General features: G+C 29.1%; 1 protein-coding gene across 6 annotated transcripts in view; it reads left to right on the forward strand.

Moving 5' to 3' along the window:
• Nucleotides 1-20,926, forward strand: part of LOC145294099 (protein CFAP20DC-like) — a 136,415-nt gene that overhangs the window by 51,747 nt on the left and 63,742 nt on the right. For all 6 annotated transcript variants that reach the window (XM_080141167.1, XM_080141171.1, XM_080141169.1 and 3 more), the window contains 6 exons: nucleotides 2,678-2,792; nucleotides 10,513-10,615; nucleotides 13,220-13,720; nucleotides 14,220-14,450; nucleotides 16,872-16,960; nucleotides 19,617-19,723. In XM_080141167.1, coding sequence (XP_079997293.1) covers nucleotides 2,678-2,792; nucleotides 10,513-10,615; nucleotides 13,220-13,720; nucleotides 14,220-14,450; nucleotides 16,872-16,960; nucleotides 19,617-19,723 — 1,146 coding nt within the window. The remainder of the gene's footprint in view (nucleotides 1-2,677; nucleotides 2,793-10,512; nucleotides 10,616-13,219; nucleotides 13,721-14,219; nucleotides 14,451-16,871; nucleotides 16,961-19,616; nucleotides 19,724-20,926) is intronic.

Genomic DNA, 20,926 nt, shown 5'->3' on the forward strand with positions numbered 1-20,926 from the left:
AAGTCCGCATTGGATCAACCTATTCAGATACCAACATCCAAGAAAGGGAGTCCCACAAGGGAGTATTCTATCTGTAACAAAATAAACAACATAACAAAGTGCCTAACTCCCAGTGTTGACGGATCTTTATATGTGGATGACCTCCTGATATATTGCAGGTCAAAATATATACATATCATAGAACACAAGCTCCAACAATGATAATAGATTAAAAATGTGGTCAATAAAAAATGGATTTAAATTCTCTGAAAAAAAAACCAAATGTGTACACTTCTGCCAAATGAGGAAACTCCATAACGACCCTTGTTTGAAACTTGGAAATACAGAAATTCCTATTGTAGACGAGTATAAATTCCTAGGTTTGACATTTGATAAAAAACTGACATTCATCCCCCACCTGAAGAACCTGAAAACAAACTGCAATAAAAGACTGCAGCTGCTGCACATTACAGTCCACACAGAATGGGGTGCAGATCAAAAAACCTTCTGAAATTATACAGGTCATTGATCAGGTCAAAACTTGACTATGGATGTTTCATTTATTGGTCGGCCAGAAGAACTTAAAGACACTAGACTCGATCTACCACGGTAGGCTGAGACTGGTACTCGGAGCCTTCAGAACATCCCCAGTGGAAAGTCTACACGTAGAGGCCAATGAGATACCAGCAGATATAAGGAGCCATAAATTAGCTACCCAATACTATACTAAACTAAAATCATGTCCAAACAACCCTGCATACAATGACGCATTCCATCCAAGACACAGTGAACTATTCGAAGCAAAAGCTATAAAACCCTTCAGCCTACGAATGAAAACGATATGACAAGAATCTGAGATAACAACCAAAAATATCCACGATCATACACTGAAATTCCACGTTGGATACTCAAAAAACCCCAAAAGGATCTTCAAACTAAGTAAACTCCCCAAAGCAAAAACCCACCCTAACATCTACCAGGAAAAACTCCACGACATACTTCTAGATTACCCTGGTCATCTGCACATCTGCACAGATGGCTCTAAGGACCACAACAGGACAGCATGTGCAGCTGTTCTGAATGGAACAACTCACCAGAAGGCACTACCAACTGAAAGCTCCATTTTCACCACAGAAGTTGGTGCTATTGAACTTGCTCTCAACATTTTAACAAAAAACAAACACAAGAAGTTTATAATTTTCTCAGATTCGCTCCCTGTTCTATCATCATTGAACAATATAAAGCTCGAGAACCCACTAATCACCAAACTATTGAATAGACTAAACTCGATGACTACCCACAAAGAGGTAATCATGTGCTGGATTCCAAGCCATATTGGAGTGAAAGGTAACGAAAGAGCAGACTCAGCAGCAAAATCAGCTTTAAACCCTGAACCCATCAATATTTCTTACACAAACTTAAAATACAAAAGCAATAAACTGTTCTATGCAAAATGGCAACAGTGCTGGAATAATAACACAAATAGCAAGCTCTTCCAGATTAAACCGACCTTAGGAGAATGGGGACCATCCCCACAAAAATCAAGAAAAGAACAAGTGGTTATAGCCAGAACACACATTAGCCACACAAACCTAACTCACTCCTACATACTCAGGCAAGAGCAACCACTACAATGCCTAACATGCCAGAAGACCTACACAATAAAACATATCTTTGTTGAATGTGGAGCCTACGCTACCGCAAGAAATCGCTACCTAAAAACCAACAATATAAAATACATTTTTAAAAACACCTGCACAGACAATATTCTCTCATTTCTGAGAGAGATACAACTATATCAAAAAATATAACATCAAGGCCTTACCAAAAAAAAAACAAAAACTTTCAACTAAAACAGATAAAACTTGTTCCCCCAAAAGAAAAAAGTACTAAGCAAACAAACACTATGGAAAAAAAATGGACCCAAACGATCATCAGCATTAAATGACCCAATGAAGGTCGATATGCTGGTTAAATAAACAAACAAACCAACCAACCAACCTACTCTAACAGTTTCTTCCCTTTGTTTGGGGCGAAAATGCAAACAAAAAATCTCTCCTGTTAAGATTTAACTCACTTAGGAGTTTTCGTTTTTCACTTTATCTCTAACCTTTCAGTTTTCTGTTGATTGCCTTTTTTTTTTTTTTTTTTTTTTTTTTTGAGATGTTTGAATATTGAAGAAAACCACCATAGGTTGTTAATTTTTGAGATGAGGATTGATTCTACATATTTTTTGGATTCTTCAGGCTACTGTTTTCTTCGTGAGTGTTATTTTCACAATGTTTTGGCAGATGTAACCTTTAAACATCTTTTGGTGTATCTTGTTAAACTCAGGATTTTGAACAGAGCCCTTTCTTTAATCTATCGGGGTAGCATGCTCTCATTCTGTCAGCCATGACTGGGTAGAAGTCCTAAGTAATTCATACTAAAAATATGATTGCAAATTAATTAGGATTTGCATAAATTCTTCATTGATATATTATATAGTTTTTAAATCCTGTGAAATCTTGTTAGCTTTTTCTTTTTATAGAAAAAAGCCGAAATGATTCCATTTTCCTATCTGACATGAAGTGACAAGGTGATTGCAGAAATATGAGTTGATTGTATTCAATTACGATAACAAATCTGATTTTTTAAAAAAAATTTGATTCATTGTTTTTAATGAAAATGCTTTCAATTTTTGTTTCTTATTTCATAGTTGAAATGGATGATTCACTCAGTGCAGTGATTGCAATGTTGAAGACTGGTTCAGTTATGGCGGACAACGAATTATCTGAGCGAAGTAGTTCAAGTGAATATGCAGACAGTGACTTGTGAGTAATACTAATGATATTAACTAAATATTATTAATACTAATGATATTATTAAGTAAATATTATTGATACTAATGATATTATTAAATAAATATTATTGATACTAATGATATTATTAAATAAATATTATTGATACTAATGATATTATTAAATACATATTATTAATACTAATGATATTATTAAATAAATATTATTGATACTAATGATATTATTAAATAAATATTATTGATACTAATGATATTATTAAATAAATATTATTGATACTAATGATATTATTAAATAAATATTATTGATACTAATGATATTATTAAATAAATATTATTGATACTAATGATATTATTAAATACATATTATTAATACAAATGGTATCATTAAGTCAATATTATTAATTCTAATGATATTATTAAGTAAATATTATTAATACTAATGATATTATTAAATAAATATTATTAATACTAATGATATTATTAAATAAATATTATTAATACTAATGATATTATTAAGTAAATATTATTGATACTAATGATATTATTAAATAAATATTATTAATACAAATGGTATCATTAAGTCAATATTATTAATTCTAATGATATTATTAAGTAAATATTATTAATACTAATGATATTATTAAATAAATATTATTAATACTAATGATATTATTAAGTAAATATTATTGATACTAATGATATTATTAAATAAATATTATTAATACAAATGGTATCATTAAGTCAATATTATTAATTCTAATGATATTATTAAGTAAATATTATTAATTCTAATGATATTATTAAGTAAATATTATTAATACTAATGATATTATTAAATAAATATTATTAATACTAATGATATTATTAAATAAATATTATTAATACTAATGATATTATTAAATAAATATTATTAATTCTAATGATATTATTAACTAAATATTATTGATACTAATGATATTATTAAATAAATATTATTAATACTAATGATATTATTAAATAAATATTATTAATACTAATGATATTATTAAATAAATATTATTAATACTAATGATATTATTAAATAAATATTATTGATACTAATGATATTATTAAATAAATATTATTAATACAAATGGTATCATTAAGTCAATATTATTAATTCTAATGATATTATTAAGTAAATATTATTAATACTAATGATATTATTAAGTAAATATTATTAATACTAATGATATTATTAAGTAAATATTATTAATTACTAATGATATTATTAAGTAAATATTATTAATACTAATGATATTAAGTAAATAGTATTAATACCAATGATATTATTAAGTAAATATTATTAATACTAATGATATTATTAAGTAAATATTGTTAATGCTAATGATATTATTTAGTTAATATTATAATTGCCAATGATATTATTAAGTAAATATTAATTCTAATGATATTATTAAGTAAATATTAATTCTAATGATATTATTAAGTAAATATTAATTATAATGATATTATTAAGAAAATATTAATTCTAATGATATTATTAAGTAAATATTAATTCTAATGATATTAAGAAAATATTAATTCTAATGATATTATTAAAAAAATATTAATTCTAATGATATTATTAAGTAAATATTGTTAATGCTAATGATATTATTTAGTTAATATTATTAATGCCAATGATATTATTAAGTAAATATTAATTCTAATGATATTATTAAGTAAATATTAATTCTAATGATATTATTAAGTAAATATTAATTCTAATGATATTATTAAGTAAATATTAATTCTAATGATATTATTAAGTAAATATTAATTCTAATGATATTATTAAGAAAATATTAATTCTAATGATATTATTAAGGAAATATTAATTCTAATGATATTATTAAGAAAATATTAATTCTAATGATATTATTAAGTAAATATTAATTCTAATGATATTAAGAAAATATTAATTCTAATGATATTATTAAGAAAATATTAATTCTAATGATATTATTAAGTAAATATTAATTCTAATGATATTATTAAGTAAATATTAATTCTAATGATATTATTAAGTAAATATTAATTCTAATGATATTATTAAGAAAATATTAATTCTAATGATATTATTAAGAAAATATTAATTCTAATGATATTATTAAGTAAATATTGTTAATGCTAATGATATTATTTAGTTAATGTTATTAATGCCAATGATATTATTAAGTAAATATTAATTCTAATGATATTATTAAGTAAATATTAATTCTAATGATATTATTAAGTACATATTAATTCTAATGATATTATTAAGTAAATATTAATTCTAATGATATTATTAAGTACATATTAATTCTAATGATATTATTAAGTAAATATTAATTCTAATGATATTATTAAGTAAATATTAATTCTAATGATATTATTAAGAAAATATTAATTCTAATGATATTATTAAGTAAATATTAATTCTAATGATATTATTAAGAAAATATTAATTCTAATGATATTATTAAGTAAATATTAATGCCAATGATATTATTAAGTAAATATTAATGCCAATGATATTATTAAGTAAATATTAATTCTAATGATATTATTAAGTAAATATTAATGCCAATGATATTATTAAGTAAATATTAATTCTAATGATATTATTAAGTAAATAATTATTCTAATGATATTATTAAGTAAATATTAATTCTAATGATATTATTAAGAAAATATTAATTCTAATGATATTATTAAGTAAATATTAATTCTAATGATATTATTAAGTAAATATTAATTCTAATGATATTATTAAGTAAATATTAATTCTAATGATATTATTAAGTAAATATTAATTCTAATGATATTATTAAGTAAATATTAATTCTAATGATATTATTAAGTAAATATTAATTCTAATGATATTATTAAGTAAATATTAATTCTAATGATATTATTAAGTAAATATTTATTCTAATGATATTATTAAGTAAATATTGTTAATGCTAATGATATTATTTAGTTAATATAATTAATGCCAATGATATTATTAAGTTATTATTAATTGTAATGATATTATTAAGTAAATATTAATTCTAATGATATTATTAAGTAAATTATCATTCTAATGATATTATTAAGTAAATATTAATTCTAATGATATTATTAAGTAAATATTAATTCTAATGATATTATTAAGTAAATATTAATTCTAATGATATTATTAAGAAAATATTAATTCTAATGATGTTATTAAGAAAATATTAATTCTAATGATATTATTAAGTAAATTATCATTCTAATGATATTATTAAGTAAATATTAATTCTAATGATATTATTAAGTAAATATTAATTCTAATGATATTATTAAGAAAATATTAATTCTAATGATATTATTAAGAAAATATTAATTCTAATGATATTATTAAGAAAATATTATTAATACTAATGGTATTATTAAGTAAGTATTATTAATACTAATGGTATTATTAAGTAAATATTATTAATACTAATGATATTATTAAGTAAATATTATTAATACTAATGATATTATTAAGTAAATATTATTAATACTAATGATATTATTAAGTAAATATTATTAATTGTAATGATATTATTAAGTAAATATTATTAATTGTAATGATATTATTAAGTAAATATTAATTCTAATGATATTATTAAGTAAATATTAATTCTAATGATATTAAGTAAATATTAATACTAATGGTATTATTAAGTAAATATTATTACTAATGGTATATTAAGTAAATATAATTAATACTAATGGTATTATTAAGTAAATAATATTAGTACTAATGGTATTATTAAGTAAATATTATTAATACTAATGGTATTATTAAGCAAATATTATTAATACTAATGGTATTATAAAGTAAATATTATTAATACTAAGTGTATTATTAAGTAAATATTATTAATACTAATGATATTAATAATATTTACTTAATGATACTAATGATATTATTGAGTTCATATTATTAATACTAAATGATATTATTAAGTAAATATTATTAATACTAATGATATTATTAATAAATATTATCAATACTAATGATATTATTAAGTTAATATTATTAATGCCAATGATATCATTCAGTAAATATTATTAATGCCAATGATATTATTAAGTAAATATTATTAATACTAATGATATTAAGTAAATATTAATTGTAATGAATTATTAAGTAAATATTATTAATACTAATTGTATTATTAAGTAAATATTATTAATATTAATGGTATTATTAAGTAAATATTATACTTATGATTTTAAGTAAAGCTGTGAAGTTTGATTTCATTTATTAAAAAAATGATATTTTAAAATCGTGACTTCTTTTCCAAATAAAATGCAGATGATTTCTGGAGTCTTTCATTATTCAAACATTTAAGATAGTATTAAAGAAAAAGGACAAAGTCCATTTTTAATTTTTACAACTTTATTGTGACTGGTTTCAATCCACAATTATTTTATTTTCTATAATCAATCATATTGCTTTTTCCAACCAAGTGCATATCTGTGTTACATACTAAAAATTAGTGCGTTTATTTGTGCCTGGTGACCTTTTTGGTACATGCGGTCTAGATATTCAACAATAAGAAGGAAACTTAAATATTTTACACCTATTTTTAAAAATTATTTTTCAATAATGCAGTTATTGATGTTTGTAGTACTCCTGCTGCAGTTATTGATGGTTGTAGTACTCCTGCTGCAGTTATTGATGTTTGTAATACTCCTTCTGCAGTTATTGCTGGTTGTAGTACTCCTTCTGCAGTTATTGCTGGTTGTAGTACTCCTTCTGCAGTTATTGCTGGTTGTAGTACTCCTTCTGCAGTTATTGCTGGTTGTAGTACTCCTTCTGCAGTTATTGATGTTTGTAGTACTCCTTCTGCAGTTATTGATGTTTGTAGTACTCCTTCTGCAGTTATTGCTGGTTGTAGTACTCCTGCTGCAGTTATTGATGTTTGTAGTACTCCTACTGCAGTTATTGATGTTTGTAGTACTCCTACTGCAGTTATTGCTGGTTGTAGTACTCCTGCTGCAGTTATTGCTGGTTGTAATACTCCTTCTACAGTTATTGCTGGTTGTAGTACTCCTTCTGCAGTTATTGCTGGTTGTAGTACTCCTTCTGCAGTTATTGCTGGTTGTAGTACTCCTTCTACAGTTATTGCTGGTTGTAGTACTCCTTCTGCAGTTATTGCTGGTTGTAGTACTCCTTCTGCAGTTATTGATGGTTGTAGTACTCCTTCTGCAGTTATTGATGTTTGTAGTACTCCTTCTGCAGTTATTGCTGGTTGTAGTACTCCTGCTGCAGTTATTGATGTTTGTAGTACTCCTACTGCAGTTATTGATAGTTGTAGTACTCCTTCTGCAGTTATTGATGTTTGTAGTACTCCTGCTGCAGTTATTGATGTTTGTAGTACTCCTGCTGCAGTTATTGATGTTTGTAGTACTCCTGCTGCAGTTATTGATGTTTGTAGTACTCCTGCTGCAGTTATTGATGTTTGTAGTACTCATGCTGCAGTTAGTGATGTTTGTAGTACTCATGCTGCAGTTAGTGATGTTTGTAGTACTCCTTCTGCAGTTATTGCTGGTTGTAGTACTCCTTCTGCAGTTATTGCTGGTTGTAGTACTCCTGCTGCAGTTATTGATGTTTGTAGTACTCCTTCTGCAGTTATTGCTGGTTGTAGTACTCCTTCTGCAGTTATTGCTGGTTGTAGTACTCCTTATGCAGTTATTGCTGGTTGTAGTACTCCTTCTGCAGTTATTGCTGGTTGTAGTACGCATTCTGCAGTTATTGATGTTTGTAGTACTCCTGCTGCAGTTATTGATGTTTGTAGTACTCCTGCTGCAGTTATTGATGTTTGTAGTACTCCTGCTGCAGTTATTGATGTTTGTAGTACTCCTGCTGCAGTTATTGATGTTTGTAGTACTCCTGCTGCAGTTATTGATGTTTGTAGTACTCCTGCTGCAGTTATTGATGTTTGTAGTACTCTTGCTGCAGTTAGTGATGTGTTAAGTACTCTTGCTTCATTTAGTGATTTTTTTAAGTACTCCTGCTGTAGTATTTCTGTAATTTCTTAGTACTTAGTGACCCTCAGTTTGTTGTTGTTAGTTGATGTTTGTAGCTCCAGAAAAAATAATTCCGATGAGCATACAGTTTTTTTAGAAACAGCTCTCTTAGAATATGGAGATTCCATCTGTGATATCTGAAAGACAAATAAAAATGCAATAGTTGTTAGTTCCATGTTATCTTAAATAATCCAATTACAATAGATGTGTAAAACATGCTCTCACCATGTACATTCATCATCATTTTTAGTTTAAAATCCGATTAACATGCTGGCATGTGTTGAACAATTTTTAAAAATTGATTTCCCAACAAAACTATCTCTGGCCAAGTATTTTCCTATAAGTCCATTGTTATAAGTTCCTTCCATGTTTTCCTCGATCTGTTCCTATGAACTGAACCTGCTATCTCAACTGTTCTACATCTACTAATCCAAGAAATCATATCCATTCTTTTTAACATGACCATGCTATCAGTCTCCTTTTTTTTTGTACATCTCTGTACTCTTCAGATTTAATCTTCCTCTGAAATCATCAGAGCCTGTCTTTAAGACTCACATTACAATCCATCGTATCATTCTGATATTTCTCCATGCAACACATTTCCTTAACCATTGCCAAGTTTCATTTCCATGCATCATCACACTGCGTACTAATACCTGACGTACTCATCCCTTGGTCAACTGTAGTTATGCTCTGTTTATTAGTAATGGCAGAAGTTCCTTAAACTCCATCCACTCCCTAAAACTTTCAATAAAATTAGCAACTATTCCTCTCTATGCTCCAAATATCACAAAAGCAACAGAACTCTGAGCAACCTTAATAGTCTTGCTATCGAAATATACTCTTGAATTGGAAACGATGTTTAATTTCAGAAGAGTTTCAGATTGGTAGCTATTCTGTACGAGTTCTAGAGATGAAGAATTTTTAGTGGGTAGCTCTTCTGTACAGGTCCTGAACTTTATAATTTTGCAGGCAAAGTGCAAAAGATTTTTCTCATGTTGACAAAAAAATTTATGTGCTGCAATGCTAAAAATTCAATATTTTTTTATGGAGCAATTCTGGTTTCTAATTGGTAGCTAGCAGAACGTGGCTTAATTTGATTCATCAGTTCCTATCACCATTTTTTATAAATAGAACCTTCCAATTTTCAGTGATCATACTCTTTTTATCCTATCAAAAATATTGCAACATATGCTTTCTCTATGAGGCCTCATCCACCTCCATTGCCTTACGATTCTTGCATAGAAATCAACCAGTAATTCCACTGCACCTTTTTGTGTATGAAATGCTTACAAGTACTACAAAAATTTGAATTGCACTCAACTCCCTTTCCAGAATCTGAGCAGGGGAACTTTCTTCATCCGATGGGATTTCTAATGCCACAGCCATTATAATAAACATTCTAATGAGAATCTAATACTAAAGTTGAAAGAACATGATTATAAAAATGTAATAATGATAGTGCAATTCAAAACAATACACGTAAAAACAAAGACGTGAATGTATGGAAATAATTTCGATTCTGGAATCTGAGAATATCCTTTCATAACAAATTGTGTCTTGTATTTTCCATTATGATCTACAATTTGGAGAGCTGTGGTTGCCGATGCTATTAAAGCAGTAGGGCTGCTGCATGCATGCATGTCTTAAAAAATGGTTTCAATTTTTTTTTCCAGAGAATTTGATGTGAAAAACGATCCTGTTTACGTTTTCACGTCATTGCCAAAATCAGCGCCAGAATGCAGCCATTCACCCATCCAAGATAATGGTACAGCAAATGTAAGTTGAATCTGATGATATATTTGTAATAGCGAAAGATAAAAATGTGTATAAAAAAGAAAAAAAATCAAAATGTCTAATTCTCAAATTAACAATTCTCCAAAACATGATGCTGACTCTAAAAAATCTCACCCCTTCACTGTTGAGGCCCTTAAATACCAGAAAGCTTTCTTCTTTAATAGTTTTTTCCCTCAAACAACTAGACTTTGAAATTTCCTTCCTGCTTCCCTGACTGTACTGATATACAGAAGTTTAAATGTAATGTAAACATTTTGTTAATCTTTCCTAGACATGTTCCCAAATAGTAGCCCCTTACGTCTGAGTGGCGATTATTAGGGGTGAACACGAGTAAAAAATAGAAAAATTTGATTATCAAAATTATATAAACAATTCACCAAAGCACAATGACACCAACTCTCAAAAAGTTAGAATCTTAAATTCTAATTAACAATTCTTCCAAATGTGAATCCTATTAATCAAGTAACCCACTACAAATATGACACCAACTTAATCGTTTATATTTTTCTCTCATTGAACAGTTAATGTGATCCCAACTAGTTATGTCAACTTTACTCTCTTCCCAGCGAGAAAGGTTTTATTCTTTTTATTTTAACAAGAATTTACCCATGCAAATCGAATACTCATTTGCATAAATGATATCATTGCACAAAAATAACAAGATTCTATCTTGTAAGCAGAACACCCTGGGTTCAATCCCTGATGAATGATACACGGCATAATCCTCATTCTTTTATCTCGTGAACCCGCATGATCGCTGCTACAATATTTTTTATTTTTCCTAATGAAACACCATTTATCAAGTCTAAAAGTTATTCAAGGATAAGCTATAATGAGATGGATAGATTGTCATTTGAATGATGAAGAATATTATGAGAAGATTGAAATAAATGGAGTAAACAACATTTGATTATTTATGAAAACAGTTTATGGCAAGTATTTTTTGACATTGGATTTGAAGATGATCATGTAGTAGTCTGCAGTGAAGTACTCCTGTAGTAATGTTTTCCACAAATGAGAATTCTTTGGAAAGAAACTCTGTTCATGGAAATTCTTCTGTGATGAAAGGCATATGGAGGAAGGAAAGTTCTTTTTTGCAGTTGTGGTAAGAAGATGTGAATGTCTTAAGAGGAGAAACCAGAGATTGGAGCTCAGACAAGCATCTTCTATGGAAAAATATCATGGAGTAGAAAAAAGAATAGCAATGTCTTTTCTCTGAGAAAGAGGCTGTAGAGAAGTGATTATCCTAAATTAGATTGCAAAGTCTCCCCAGATGTGGCAGCAGTATTAAATCTGCGTAATACTGTGAAATTTTCATGTAAAAAATTTTGAAAAAAACCCACAAATTCTTTTATCGAATAAATATGTTTGAAATATAAATCTGTTATGAAAGAAATTTGAAAGAAAGCAAAAGATGTCTAAACATGTTTGGGAGAAGAAGTGCAGCAGAAATGAACACCATTCAAAAGGGACAATAAGAATGGATACATTTTGAACATGTAAAAACAAAATGTAAATAAATACTATTAAATTATTTTTAAAATATTAATAAAAATACCATTAAAATAATTTTTAAGTACTGAAAATAAAATCGAAATGCAATGTTCTGACATTGCATCGTATTGTGGATACAAGAGTTACGTCCCTTTATCCGAAAACTACCCAAGATAGTTTTGTGATAAAGCGATGTGACTCTCTGTGTATTGTTGTTCAGATCTCAGTCTATTTTTGTTCTCGTTCATAATTTAATTTTTTTTTGGTGGGGGTGCAAGGGACGAAGAGTAGTGGCAACCGCTATAAATAAAATTACACCCCCCCCAATACTTTCCTTGCACGGACGGGACTCTTCAATAGTGACCCCCCCCTCCAATTGTGATAATTTAAAATTAAACTAGCTGGGCCAAAATAAAATATGACCAAGACAGCAGCTATCTTGGTTGGAAATTAAAAGCCATAATGAGAGTTAATATTTGAGATGAAATAAAAATCATTTAAAACTACTTAAAAACACCAAAAAACCGTGCAGGCAGATTGCAAAGTAACATTTATTTATTGTATGTTTCATTTTTTTACCACTTTTTCGAATTGTAAAACAAATTCCAAATTTTGTTTTGAAAAGTTAAATTTAGTCTGGAGAAAGCCTTGAAAAACTTTGAAAAAGCCTTAAAAATGGACATTAAAATTTTGTATAAACCCTGATCTAAAAAAAGATCTGGACAATATTTTGCATGTTAAAATCACCAACATCAAAAATATATAACCGTCACTGAAAATAATAACCTATGAAGTAACTTGGAAAAAAATGATTAATTATACAATAGAAAAAATTGACATTTATAAAGAAAAAATGTTACATTTCGTTTAGGTCCAAATTTAATGAAAATAAATGAATTATCACATTGAAAGGAATTTTATTGTATTTTCACATTTCTAAACTTTTAGTTTGTGATATCTATTTAAAGGTAAAGAATAAAGGTTCATTCTGATGACAACGTTTTAAGATATGTGTACAGTGTCCATAAAAGTATCTTGCTTCCTGAGTCTTTTTTTAATCTGAAGCTCATTTTTGTTCTTCTTTTTGTAAAGGTCAAATCTAAAAGTCATCCTGTTGATGCTATTTATTCTGTCCGTGGTGCCAAACCTGAAGATGATTTTATATCCACATTGAATGGCAGCGATGACGACGATGATGATGATGCTGGTTCCACTGCTGCTGATACTGCAATGAGCAGTAGAAGCAGCAGCAGCCATTGCATGCACACGCAAAGCAATAGTGCAACATCAAGTCGTGGTAGTTCGAGCAAGAGTGTCAGTTCTCGTGTGAATATCCCTTTACCTGAGAAAGGTAGTCAGTTGCCAGTCCATAGTCAAGTTGTGCCACCTCAAGTGTTTGAATCCAAATCAAATCTCAGCCATCAATCAGAATTGCCTCATCACACCAAATCGATTCCGTACGATTCTAGGCAATACACGACTTTGACAATCGCACCGAATGAGCATCAACATTCATTGTCTAAACTCAGTCGGAAATCACTGAGGGAAGTGAGCCCATCAAATATACCAAAATCTCTTGCTAGGTCTGTGGAGGTGAGTCAGCATTTTCATATTTTTTTTCCTGATTTCTCTTTTATTTTTTTCTGATTTTTTTCCTAATTTTTTCTGAGTTTCTTATTTTTTTCCTGATTTAAAAAATTAAAAAAATCTTTCTTTCTAATTTTTTTTTTCTGATTTTTTCCTGATATTTTTCATTAAAATTTCGTAATTCAGACAAGAATAATAAAGAACAATGCTCTTATCTAATAAATAATCTTGATGATATACAAAGAGTTGGCTTCAGCCTCATAATGCAGATATGCATACCTGTTGCTGGTGCTAATGGCATTGGCATTCTTTTACAAGCTGATAGTTTCTATATATAAAGTTTCGACTCCTCTTATACCATCATGAATGCTTGATTCGTGTTTAGTCTCAGCATAAAGTTTCATCTGTTAATCCCAATGTGAAGGTTCGACCTTATCTAGGCATCAAAGTTTTCTTTGTGAAATCATTTTTTTTTCAATCACTATCCAATTTCATTTGATACTAGAAACCGTATGACAGCAGCAAATACCAAACAATGGATGTGATGGATTCTCTTGAAGAACAAATGTTGACCAGTATGAAAAGGCAGCGAGATGAAGAATTGGCACTTTACCAGAAGAAACTTTCCGAGTCTGGGGGAGGTTCTGCTGACCCACTTCTGGCAAATCACCTGTATGATGATTCGATAACAACAAACAGCGATGATGACACAACGTTTAATTCGCTTAAAGTACCCGTAAGTTTATATTCTTTTTTCTTTTTCCACTCTATTTCTCATATGTTTTCCCTATAAACTGGGGATACAATTTTGAGATTCAGCATTGAATAAACTACATCTATGAAGATAAAGATAACAGTCTGCAGATAAATAAATACCCATTTTCTTCAGTTCTTTGTCTTTGATAGAAATCTGAAATTGAAAACATTCGGATGATGTTAGATATCATATTGTACTAGCAATTCAGCCCGCCTTTGCTCGGACCCTATGTACTGTTCATAACTTGCCCTATGTGTGAATACACTTTATGTAAGATTTCAAATATTTAGACCCAAAATTGTCTGAGTAATTTCGTAGAGACCGCGAAGGTAAACTTTTTATAAATTGGATGCCAATTTTGACCCCTTAACATTAATTATTTTGGTCTCAAATCAAAATATAAAATTTTACCCATGTCCAAGTTACCTACATCTAAAATTTCATGTCTTTAGACCCAAAATTGGAGAAATTTCATAGAATCGACAAAGGTCAACTCTTTCAACTTTAACATTTTGGCAGCCAAATTTTCACTCCAAAACTGATTAAAATGCTTGCTGCCTGTCTGAATACGTGTTATGTGTAAATTTTAAATGATTAGACCCCAAATTCGGTGAGTAGTTTGCTAGACACCGCAAAGGTAAAATCTTTTGAACGTTGACCTCTTGGAAGCTTAAATTTTTTACCCAAACTGATTAAAAAGCTCGCCCTATCTCTTAATACCCTCTATGTAAAATTTCAAATGTTTAGACCAGAAATTGTCTGAGTAATTTGGTAGAGGTCAAATTTTTATTGACTTTGACTCCTATTATGACCCCTTAACATTTATTGTTTTAGGCTCAAATCAAGTTATTAAGTCAGGTCCATGTCCAAGGAACTTATATATATATATATATATATATATATATATGAACTTTGACCCCTTAACAGCCAAATTTCTGGACAAAAATGGATTACAAAAATTTTCCTAAATCTCAGTACCCTGTATATCAAATTTTGGGTCTGTAGACTGAAAATTGACAGAGTTATTGCATAGGAAAATGTACACAGACACACACACAGACAAACACTTTCACTTTTATAGATATATAGATTGATTATTCTTACGTCATTTTATTATGGTATCAGCTTCAACGCCGCCACTGGTCAATGTTATTCAATAAAAATGAATTGTCGACACACAAAATATTAAAAAAAAAAAAAAATTTTGATACGTTTGCTCATTCTTTGCACCTTTTTCATGAAATGTTTTCTTTGTTTTGTTTCAAATTTTTGATTATTATTGAAATGAAAAATAATTTTCACTCATGAAAATGTTTTTAAAACCAACGAACCTTGAACCCTGTGTTTTTCAATTTTTGTGATAAGGATTGATAACTTGTTTTATTCGGACTACTGTTCTAATCTTAGAGATTAGTTTTATGTTTCGGGCAATTTAATCTACTCACATGTATTAAATAAAGGAGAGATGTGGGTGCAAGTTCAGAATTCAAATTAAAAAACAAAAATACAGAAACGTTTTTATCATGTATGTACTCATCACAGAATAGGATGGTTAAGTGGTTAACGACATGGGCTGAAAACCTGAGTGTGTCAGGTTTGAATTCTGTTACTCAGATCCAACCCATATCTGACCTTGTGTCTAACCTCCTGGAATGAGGTAGATACTTATTATGGAATGAAAATGTCATATTCCAAAATTTACATAAATTGAATAGTTTTAAGAAAATCAAATTTTATGAGAAGGTGAGAACAATGTGTCTTGATTTAAATAAAGGGAGTCAATTCTATTCGTGCTATCAAGATTTAAAAATTAGTCGTGTAATGGCTACGATATATTATTAATTATTAAAAATCGTAAAAAAATCATTTTCTGTATAAAAATATATAATTTTGTTAAGCTATGAGAAAGTACATCATAAAGATTTTTTTTGTATTTTTATTATTTTAGGTTGAATTCTAAATAAGAACTTTGATATTATATCATCAGATGAAATGTTTAACATCAGTATATTTCAACATTTTGTCGAGTATGAGAACAAGCTGTATACTTGAATTAAACTGATGCATTGCAGCAGTTAACCGATGTTATTAGCATCAAATTAGCCTTCTGCAGGCTGGAGAATATGATTTATCATTTTTTAGAATTTTTGAGATGAGGATTGATGATTTGGCACAACAGATAAAGTGATAATCAGTTTTAAGTGACAATTTTCTGGAGGTTGATGGCTTAATCCTCAATATGGGTGATACTAAGAAGACAATTACAAATTACATGAAATGGTAATCGGAATAATAGAAATAATATGAGATTTGAACACGTCATGCTGAGCACCACAAACTGTTATCTGATTGGTTGATTTAATTGTATAGCTTTTAATCTCTCTCTTTATCTTGTTACAGTTGGCTTTAAGATTTGCACACAACTACAAAGAAGAAATGAAATATCCATGCCGACACAGCTCGGATACACTAAGCTCTTCAAATCCACGGTAAATTCTATTCCCACACATTTTTTCAAGATTTTTTTCTTTTGCATTATTCCTGAGCTATGGTGGGGTCTGCAATAATGAATTTTTGTCTCCGCTTGGTCTGGGTGAAGGCTGATTTTACAGAGATCATTGTGCAGGTTGTCTGCCCATTTTATCATCGACCTTCCTTTCAGGCACTTTACAGTAATTTCTAATTTTAAAGCGAGTTTTGTGACAGTATTGTTGTCGGCTTCAGTACATGAAAAAAGAAAATCTTTTGGTAAACTTTCAAAATGAGGGAAATCACAATCATCATTTAATGACAGCAGAAACTCTTTTTAATGGTGCACTCTTTTTAATGTTTTACTCTTTTTAATGGTGCACTCTTTTTAATGTTTTACTCTTTTTAATGTTTTACTCTTTTTAACGTTTTACTCTTTTTAACGTTTTACTCTTTTTAATGTTTTACTCTTTTTAATGTTTTACTCTTTTTAATGTTTTACTCTTTTTAATGTTTTACTCTTTTTAATGGTGCACTCTTTTTAATGGTGCACTCTTTTTAATGTTTTACTCTTTGATTATTAGTTCAGTTCAATCCATTTGCACAGGAAAAAGAATTCAACTATTATTGTTTTCATTAATTTTCAAGAATATTTGTGCAGGTAAAAATCTGATGCAAACAAACGTAAAAAGTTACTAGCTTCTAAAAAGCTACTTTCTTTCTCCACTCGGTTAACTTTCCTTTTTTCATATCTTTTTATTGGGTGGAAATAGGCTGTGGTTAAATCAATAGTTTCATGCTAAGTCTGCTTTTGTAATAAAGAAAAACATAAAAAAACATAAAGGTGTTAATTCAACATTTTTAAATCAATGAAAATGATTCGTGCTGGTTTAAAACGGTTCTCTTAGTGAGCCAGTGTGAAATGTCAATTTCTAATAATGACAAACAACTCAACAACCTGAATTGTAGGACGAAATGGAGAGCCCAGTTAGCTAGAGATAAAATAATCAGCAAGTATTACGCCTCACTCCTTCCCTGCATTTTGAGGGGCAGCAAACAACTATTCTACTTTAAAAAGTTCACACGCTGATAAATCATAATGTTTCACTGCCTCTTTTTTTCTTATGGAAATTCTTCAAACAAGGCATGCAGCCATTTATTGTAAAAAGCTAAAAAAAAAATGAATACTACTTCAAGGTCAAAAAAAAACAAGCTAACGATAAAAGTTAGATATAGAAATGACTTGGAAAACAGCAATTCTTCCTCCTTTGTCAGAAAAATCACTTGTGGAAGGTGAGAACTAAAACACAAAATAAGGGAAGCGAACGATATGAGGCTGTTGAAAGTTAACGCAACGTCCACTTTACATATGTGCATATTCACATTGTCAGAAAACAAACATCAAGACATATACACTTCTAGCCCTAATGTTCCGGCTTTCTTCCATTCTATTTGTAACTCCTTTTTTTTTTGTTGTTGTTCTTACTGATGAGTCATTGCTTATCAAGGCGCAAAGGTTACTCAAGAATAAGGGTTAATGAGTTTTAGTTGGACAATGAACAATGCTCTGAGGGGATTGAAAATGATGGGTGAAATTGACAAAGTTTGATTATTTTGAGTGATTGATTATCTAAGATGATGGCTAAACAGGTATTTGTTCACATTAAATTTGAAGACAACCATGTTGTATTTAGTTGGGAAGCAGCCCATTGGCATTTTATTCCACAAATCGGAAGTTTTAAGAAAGAAACTTTGTTCATGGAAGTTTTCTTTACTTTAGGTACACAGTGGGAGAAAGAAAAGTTCTTTGCTGTGTTCGTAGCTAGAAGAGTTCTTACTGTGAATGTTTTATAGGGGAGAACTAAAGATTGGAGGTCAGTCTAGCACCTATCATGAAAAATATTTTCAATTTCAAAGTTGATTTTGTACTCTGTCAAAGTAAGAAAGAGTGCTCCTCAGTATGGCAGCAGTATTCCATCTTAATATATTTGACTGTTATACAAGTAAGAGAATTGCGTCTAGTGTGAGGTACTTTCTGGAGCAGTGGAATTATTTAACCATTTTTCCAGCAATTTTAGTAATGGACTCAATATATGTCTTGTTTTAGTTCTGAAGTGAACGTCACACCAAGAAGCTTATCAAAATAAGGAGCTTCTTTAAGGAGAGAGAGAAAAACATTTTATTTCGATTGGGGCAAAACAGAATGGTAGAAGGAGAGCATCTTGGTTTTAAAGGTGTTAAACATAACTAGTCAAATTTCCACAGTGCACCACACATCTCAAGTTCCAAGAGAAAAAAATCAACAAAGTTTTTATTATCAATGCGCTTTGAAGTGCAGTCATAGACAGTCGAATCATCTGCGTTGATGTCAACAAATGATTTCAAAATTTAATGAAGATTAGGAAGAGTGTATTTTTTCAGTAACCATAGCAACAGATTTGATATAAGTCTTCTATTTCTGGTCTGGAATGAAAGTCAATCTAAAGAGCCTCCTTAAGAGATAACAATTGCAAGTAGAGAAAACTAGAAATCTGAGTATTGATGGTTTAAGAAGAGAAGTTTGATTTTAATACAATATGAATTTCATGAATATTAGTTCCATTTTAAAACTTGAATTATTTTTTGAATACAAACTGTTTCACTCTATTCCATGATTTGTTTTTTCTTTTTGCACAGAGATTGGAGTAATTTGTTTAGTCCACCGATTGTACTTGCAAGTGAAATCAGCCAAAAACCCTTGCAAGCCTCTCTTGAAGCATACACAGATGACAACCTCACAACAGGTATGTTCTTACTTGCCTCACCCACCTACCTCCCCTCCTGAAGGACAGGGTTAGACTCATGGTTGGTTTTTAATATAAGGAAACTCCAGTTATCCAAAAAGAAGCACTCTGGATTGGGACAAAAAAATAACTGCCTCGGTTTAGAAAGATTTCTCATTCACTGACCACAAATAGAAAAAAATGGACTATAATATCAGAACTAATTAAAATGAAGACATTAGACAATAAAAAGGTGAATAGACTAAGTGTACACTTTGTCTAAACGTTTATTTTAATTGCAAGCAAAACAAAATGATGCCACTATCATCATATGTTGAGCATGACTTTGGATCAGGTAGAATGTTGAAATTTTTGTGGCAATAGTTTCATAATTTTTTAAAAATGGTGTTTATCGCGTTTTATACTCAAACTCTTTATATATATATATATATATATATATATATATATATATATATATATATACTCAAACTCAAAAGTTTATACCCTCTCTCTCTATATATATATATATCGGTATCTCCGCCGGAAACTGGAAACAGCGTTTTTATGACCATAAACATTCTTTCAATAACCCAGAACTTAAGAACAAAACCGAGTTAGCTAAACAATGGTGGTTATTAAAAAATGAGAACCGATCCCCAGTGGTTTCATGGTCAATCCTATGTTATTCGGATGTTCCAAACGGCTTTAGGCAGAGATGCAGTTTATGCCTCGAGGAAAAAATAAGAATCCTGAAGTACGAACACAATAATCTCTTAAATAAACGAGATGAACTGATGGCCAGATGAAGACATAAATGTAAATTTAAAATAACCAATAACTCCAGATCCGACGAACAGATAATTCTATAATGGTAAAGAGACCGAATTTAACACCACTAGATTATTTACGATAAACCCTCCCACCCCACCCCACTGGCAATTATAGTGCTGTCCGGTATATACTCGATAATACCTACTTGATGACTAGTTGTCCGAAATCTAAGTTGGGTGTACTTTTTCCGAAGTACCTGTTTATCCAAATTACTTATAAATAAATGAGATAGCTTTAAGAAAATAATTTTTCTCTGCAGATAATACATTAGTTATTAAACTGAGTTAAGTCAAAAAGATCAAATACTACCACTAGACATTATTAGATTTAATATAAATCAACACAAAACTTTAAAATAATAACTATTTTATTTATTTCTTTATGCGTGCATGA

The sequence above is a fragment of the Euprymna scolopes genome, chromosome 15, assembly GCF_053919585.1.
Source record: "Euprymna scolopes isolate OS-2025 chromosome 15, ASM5391958v1, whole genome shotgun sequence".
Taxonomy (NCBI): Eukaryota; Metazoa; Mollusca; class Cephalopoda; order Sepiida; family Sepiolidae; genus Euprymna; species Euprymna scolopes.